The sequence below is a fragment of the Danio rerio genome, chromosome 10, assembly GCF_049306965.1.
Source record: "Danio rerio strain Tuebingen ecotype United States chromosome 10, GRCz12tu, whole genome shotgun sequence".
Lineage (NCBI taxonomy): Eukaryota > Metazoa > Chordata > Actinopteri > Cypriniformes > Danionidae > Danio > Danio rerio.
Genome location: NC_133185.1, coordinates 45,425,001 through 45,432,500, shown reverse-complemented (window position 1 = coordinate 45,432,500; position 7,500 = coordinate 45,425,001). Strand labels below are relative to the sequence as shown.

At 38.7% G+C, this 7,500-nt stretch overlaps 1 protein-coding gene across 41 annotated transcripts in view; it reads right to left on the bottom strand.

The window, feature by feature from the left end:
• Positions 1 to 7,500, bottom strand: part of gramd1ba (GRAM domain containing 1Ba) — a 168,753-nt gene that overhangs the window by 70,840 nt on the left and 90,413 nt on the right. For 10 of the 41 annotated variants that reach the window (XM_068224028.2, XM_073915162.1, XM_073915164.1 and 7 more), the window contains exon 1: positions 2,178 to 2,460. The exons of the other annotated variants lie outside the window; for them this stretch is intronic. In XM_068224028.2, coding sequence (XP_068080129.1) covers positions 2,178 to 2,200 — 23 coding nt within the window. In that variant the 5' untranslated portion in view covers positions 2,201 to 2,460. Of the gene's footprint in view, positions 1 to 2,177; positions 2,461 to 7,500 lie in introns of those variants that run through there. 41 annotated transcript variants of the gene reach the window in all.

Below are 7,500 nucleotides of genomic sequence, written 5' to 3'. Positions count from 1 at the left end.
GCATGCTTTTGCCATAGCAGTTCCTCGCCTCTGGAACGCCCTGCCATTAGAACTAAAAAAGGCTAAGTCGCTGCCTATTTTTAAGTCTAAATTAAAGACTCATTTATTTTCTAGGTCTTTTAAAGCATATATCCTTCCTTTCATGGGGGGGTGAGGGGTGGTAATGGGGATCAAAATGGTCTTGTTCTTAATTTTGTCAGTGTGGTCAACTGTGGTAGTATCTTTAAATTAGGCGAAACTATTTTTTACTCTTTTTTTTATTTTGTTACATTCTAACGTCATGTTGACATCTTGTGCTTCCTGGGTGTTTAAGGCCAAACAATCTCTGGGTCAATGAGTGTAAAACTTTTAATGCTTCCAAACAGTTTGCTGCAATTATAAATTGCCCATGTCTTGAGGTAGTTCATTATGATGTTGTTTACCTGCTATGTGTGATTTGATTGGACAGGAATCACAAAAAAAGTAGTGACTGCAGGTTAAAGCAAAGTAGTGGAATAAAAGTACCAATTACAGCACTAAAAATATACTCAGGGAAGAGTAAAAGTACACATTTATAAAACTACTTAGTAAATGACAATTTCTGAGGAAAACTGCTCAATTACAGTAATTTGAGTATTTGTAATTAGTTACTTTACACCACTGGTCATAATTGCTTAATCAAATTAAGTTATTAACTAACAAAAAGTGATGTTAACATAGTAACTGTAATAAATCTCAATTAATTTTTCTCTGTTGGTTTTTATCCATTAACTAACACTTATGCTGCGTTCACACCAGACGCACCAGACGCGAATAGACATCCTGTGGCGCGATACACGTGAATGGCGCGGCGCGAATGACGCGAATTGCACGGTGCGAATGGTGTGGGGCGAATTGAGCGTTTTGCGCGGTTGAAGCGGTTAACGTGTGTTTTGCGCGAATCTCTCGAGTTTGAAAATCTGAACTTCAGTGGACATTCACGCCGTGTTAACCAATCAGAAGCTTGCTCTTTTGCTCAATTGGCAAGAGCAATTGTCCCGGGGGAAATCCTCCAGTCGACACCGACAACAAGTCATCAAACTGGGCTTAGCTCAGTCAGAAGCACCGCTGAAAGCCTCCGTGATCCAGGTTCAGTTTCTGGAAGAGTTTATGAGCTCACACAGCTGGATGCACCTCTGAAAGCATGTAGTGGACTCAGACACGGTCCTAAACGTATCGACACTGTTTTTCAGCCTTCATAAAGTACATAAACACTGTTATTTTCTTCATAAAATCCCTGTTAGCCATTTAGCAATGAAGCTACAGTCACCGGGCAGACAGAAGCCCTGTCCATCTTGCGAATGAAGCGGGGTTTGACGTGTGAATAAAGCGAGTAAACTCAAATGTTCACGCGGCTATTTATGCGCGAATAGCACGATTTATCCGCGCGTTCCGCGTCTGGTGTGAACACAGCATTAGATTATTATAAGTGATAATGTACTTTATAATCATTTTGCCATTTCACTTGGTTGAAACATTTGCTTATAAGCATGAATACAATATGTAATAAACAATATGTTTTATTTTTTTGGTTATTACACCTGTTAAAGAAACCTTTTTTTCTTTTTTTTGCAGCTTAGGTCAATATCACGATAACACCGTACACCATGGTTCAGGCAAATAATCTCAACAAGAAATTCTGATACCATCCTAAGCTTCATTTGTAATAAATCCCAGCATTTTCATCACAAAATCGTTCTGAGCAAACACCAACATTATTTCTTGCCGAAACACAGTGTTTTAGTAATAAAAATGAGTTTTGACTTTAACATCAACACCAAACTCTCTAAAGGACTGAAAACTGCACTGTCACTCTTCCTCCAAACTCTAATCTGCATAAGTCCTGAACTCAGCGCACCTGAAATAAGCCTCCAATTTCCAACAGGGTGAATCATTCTGCATTTAGGAGGACAGCGTTATGTAAGCATTAAAAGTTGAACGTTTTACCATCAACAATCTCGGCTACAGTTTGAGCAAATCACGATTTCAACCATCAGACCAACCACAGAATTTGGATTGATGTAAACAAGTGGACGCTAACACGTCACTGCAGAGCACAATGCAGGTGTTTAGGATGAGGACAGGAATGCCAAAGCTCTTCCCTGCGACACAATAGGAATAAAAACAGGCCTATGGCAGGATCAGAGTGTCCACCTTACCAGGCGAGCTTGAAGCCTTTCATTAGTGCAGTACAGGCTGTCCTGATCCCACAGTGTCATCTTCCCATTTCACGGGCCGCCTTTCCCAAGGCATCCCGAGCGGGATCTTTAATCCGGGTCGGTTCTGGTGATCCCCAAATGCTGGCGATCAGCCTGACTCAGAAAGCCTCATTGTGCATGAATGTGCCGGTGAGCCATACTTTCACATCCAGTGTGTGTGTAGCGCTCATGTGCACCTCTTTGAAATGCAGTAGCTTCTCTCACTCCCTCTCTCTCTCTTTGCAGATGAGAGCTTCTCTCATCCCAATCTGCCGCTCACTGAGCATGCTCAGACATTTAAACCACTCCCCCTGCTTCCTTTCTGACTCAAAGAGATTCCTGTCGGCTCTCCTCTAACTGTGTGTGTGCGCATATTTATGAAATATCAGGACATAAATGCATAAAATGCCATGGGTATGACAGATATCACAAGAAGATAGTGAAATATGAGGACATTGCCTGCGTCCCCATTTTTAAAAAGGCTTATAGATTGTTTCAGAAAGTAAAACTGCATAAGGGCAAGGGTTAGGTGTAGGTTTGGGATGTGGTAATAGAAAATACAGTTTATACTGTATAAAAAACAAGGGAAAAGTATGGAATGTCCCCACAATTCACAAAAGCTGTTTGTATGTGTGGGACTACGGCTGTCGACAGCTGGTCTTCTAATCCCTTAATACAGATGAACGGTAAACACTGCGAATGGATGAGAGAAATTTATTGTTTAGGGTCTTGTTCTATTTCAGTTCGAGCTGCTGTACACCACCACCACATACAGACACACACATGTTGGCATTGGTGGTTTACAGGTAATCTCCATCGCTCTCATGTATTTTAGACACTTCTTATATGGTTTTAACCCTAAACCTTACCCTCACAGGAAAGCTGTGGCAATTTTGAATGTCAAAAAAGCCCCATAAAGTATGATTATTAAGCCTTTTCATTTACAAGGACATCAGACATGTCCTCATAATCCATCATAATAGAGTACAAGTCGGTCATATCCATGTCATTATGAAAAAACCTGTCCTTGTAAACCACCAAAACCAGTACACACACACACACACACACAGCTGATATGACAGCATATATTTAATAGTGGTGAGCGGTTATTGGCATTAACGTTAAACTTTTATTGCGTGATAAAAAAATATCCATTCTTAAAGTTGGGTTGGGAGCTGGGTCTATTCTACGCAAGCTATGTTGACTTTCGCCTTGATATTTTAGCGTGGATGTATACCTGACCAGTGAGTCGTCTGACAAAAACGTGCCCTTCTGAAACAAATCAGCAGGATGCCCTTCTGGATATTTCACTTACTTCGAAGACATTACTGACTATGCTTACATGGACATCTGTAGTCTAGCTATTTGCTTTAATAGAGAATAATATAATTAAGGTGTTTATGTGACGTGCTTTCATTTAAGAGTTTCCTGTAATTTTGGCTGACTTTAACTGCAGTTTCACTTTAACACATAAACATTTCATACATGCTCCCGTGACAAACTGGGGTATTAGACGCAAATAAGGAGTAAGAACTGGTGAGAGTGTTATAGAATTTAATAATGCACGCCAAATGGAAAGAAAAAACTCTGATGTGTGTGTGTGTGCGCGGCCCTTTACTGACAGCCGCATGTGTGGATCTTGTCGGAAAATATGGCGAAAAGTCCTACATGACGGTAATAGTTTGATTGCGGTGTTTACTTCAATAATGCACTAACATCTGCATACTCCATATGTCTTAATTCCATTTCTGTTTAGTTCAGTTATGACTTTAGTCTGATTAAGATCATCAAAAATCACTGTTTGGAGCTTATGTAGGCCTACAGTTCACAATTCACAAGCACACCTTATTGAACATAATTTATTTTCATCATAGTAGAACAGTTTCTCAAGCAGTTTGTGATGCATTTTGGAAACAGGAGATAAGCCCCTGGTTTAATGAGCCACCTGGCTTGAGAAACCCGTTCTCAAAGACTTACTTTTAGTCATTATTTGGGTAGCACACATATTCTGAATGCCTTCGGCAGAATTCAAATAGGCCATTTTAATCTAGATTCATCTAGATTCATTTCAAGATTACAGTGAGATTAATCTAGATTACTAAAATAAATCTATGCCCACCTATAATATTTAATTAGATGTGCAGATTCTGATCTCATGTACACACAGGTCATTGAAACATCCACAAGCTGTGTGATCTTAAAAAGCGCTCTGAGAAAAAAAAAAAAATAGGATGCATAACTCAATAAGACAGTAAGCTTAACCCTGTTAGACCACGCGCCGCGTCGCAGAGTGTATTTTTCAGTCCAAAAGTGGATTCGGACACTCTTAATTCTTTTCCGCCCTGCGCTTTAGACTTTGTGCCTAGTTAAATTAGAGCCCTTGATGTTAAATTATATTGGTGGATCCAAATATGAAATTTAATCGTAAGCTGGGCAAATGCTACATGCTATACATAAACCATAGACATACTGTATTTCCTGAAATAACATCTTTCAACATCAGCAAATGCCTTTTTAGGGATTAGTTTAGATTTTTGTATCATGACTTACAATTTTCTTCTCATTTTGAAAGGCGCTGATTTAACAATTTCTGCTATTTTTTCTCAATTATGTTTGCATTTGAACAACAGCGTCAATGTGACTGGATGTTTATTTTACTGAGATGACGTGTTACTTAAACTGGCGTAGAAAAAAAAAAAGATATGCATATACACACTGATGCAATGCGACAACTACCAATGGAAGTGCCGACAGTAAGTGCAGGCAATATATGACTGTCATCGAGTAATGGCCAAGAAGACAGTGACCTTCAGAGATTTAATCAGTCAGTGTGTCACATCTACAACATATCATTTTCCACTGGTTATGCAACTGTTTTTCATTAAAAAAGGCCTGTATAAAATGTAATTGAGGACTGGTGCTCTGGGACACATCTGAGAATGAGAAAGACAGTTTTAAAGGGACTAAAATGAGGACACCTATAAAAAAGACTACTATTTTAGTACTTCATAAATGACCATACACATTTACATCAGGGTTTACAAACACGAATGGTCACACTTTACAATAAGGTTTCATTTGTAAACGTTAGTTACTGTAGCATGAAATAATAATAATAATCAATGCAGCATTTCTTTACCATAGCTCAACATTTACTATTATATTATTAAAATACAAATTCGAGTTTGTTAAGAAAGGGATAAGCAATGGTGGCAGTGCGTTAATGGATTTTACATGCACAATAACCTCCAGATGCACAAATTTAAACATTGTGAATGGTAGGACAACATTATTCTTTATACATTTTTTCACCTCAATACAAAACGTAACACTCCTGATCTTTTCTCAAGCAACAGGAGACAACTACACCACAGAGAAAGGAAGGCTCCAGCAACTGCCTGCACGTTTCAATGGATTGAACACCCTCAAGCCAGAATCAAGAATTTGGTAACACTTTATTTTGATGGTCCATTTGAGTATTAGTAGACTGTCTGCTTAATACCTGCTGATATGCTCCTTCAACAGACATTAAACTGACTATAAGAAACTTTGCAAGTACATGTCAACTTAAACTAACCCTAACCCCAACCTAACAGTCTACTTGTAATCTAATGAGATTTAGTTGGTATGTAGATGCAATGTAACTTAAATTATGCAGATTATTTATAAGGATAGTGCCTATTTTAAACATTTAGATTTTTGGAGATCAGTCACTATCAGCCTGTCATACTCAGCAGAGCAAAGATGGTTGATGCTACGCCACAAGACTGCATATATGCCCTTAGAGGAGAAAAACTCAGCATAATTTCAAACTACAGCTGATCAAATCATTATAAAACAGGTAAGTGACATTCTAAGTCGATCTCTCTCTTTTATATGTTGTAGTGCTGTATTTATACCATAGTAATCTGCTAGTGTTTGCTTTGCTTTGGCTTTTTCGGGGTTATTTATAGTGATCTTCCAATTGCAACAGAGAAATACTGGGAAATCTCTGTAGACTGATGGCATTTCATGTCGATCAGCTTTATAATTTTAAAATGTGAGCAAAATCACCTCTTCACTTTGTCTTCACTTGTCTTCACTTTAGACATTGCGGTAGAGAATCATTCAAATACTAGCTCTAAAGTGACGTGTTTTTAAGCAATGGTTTCAACCGTTCTGACTTCAGTTGCAGATGTGTTTGAAGGTCAGAAGAAAGGAGTTTTCTCATATAAAAGGGTTTTTGAGACCATCTGTGTTTGATTTTATTTTTATACAAACGATTATGCCGTGAAACTGTTGTATAAACGCAATATCACACTCCTGCAGTCTCGTGCAAACGCATGCCTCCCTCTCTCTTTCCATCCATCCATCCATCCATCCATCCATCCATCCATCCATCCATCCATCCATCCATCCATCCATCCATCCATCCATCTATCTATCTATCTATCTATCTATCTATCTATCTATCTATCTATCTATCTATCTATCTATCTATCTATCTATCTATCTATCTATCTATCTATCTATCTATCTATTAAGCATTTAATAGTACTTATAGAGTTTGCATGTTAAATAAGGAGTAAGGACTGGTGAGAGTGTTATGGAATTTAATAATGCACATCAAATGAAAAGAAAAAAACTTCTGCATTTCGCAATGTTTGTGTGTGTGTGTGTGTGTATGCGGTCCTTTACTGGCAGCCGCCTATAAATCTTGTCAGAAAATATATGAAAAGTCCTACATGACGGCGTTTACTTATCACAGTGTTTACTTCAAAAATCGCTGTTTGGAGCTTATGTAGGCCTACAGTTCACAATTTGTGTTTAACTGAATATACTGTTAGTAAACACAAGTACATTTTATTGAACATCATTTATTTTCATCACCAATTATCATAGTAGAACAGTTTCTCAAGCAGTTTGTGATGCATCTTGTAAACAGGAGATAAGCCCCTGGACTAATGCGCCACCTGGCTTGAGAAATCCACCCTTAAAGACGTATTATTTGGGTAGCACATATATTCTGTATGCCTTCAGCAGGATTCATTCATTCATTCATTTTCTTGTCGGCTTAGTCCCTTTATTAATCCAGGGCCGCCACAGCAGAATGAACCGCCAACTCATCCAGCACATTTTTTACGCAGCGGATGCCCTTCCAGCCGCAACCCATCTCTGGGAAACATCCACACACACATTCACACACACACTCATACACTACGGACAATTTAGCCTACCCAATTCACCTGTACCGCATGTCTTTGGACTGTGGGGGAAACCGGAGAACATGCAAACTCCACACAGA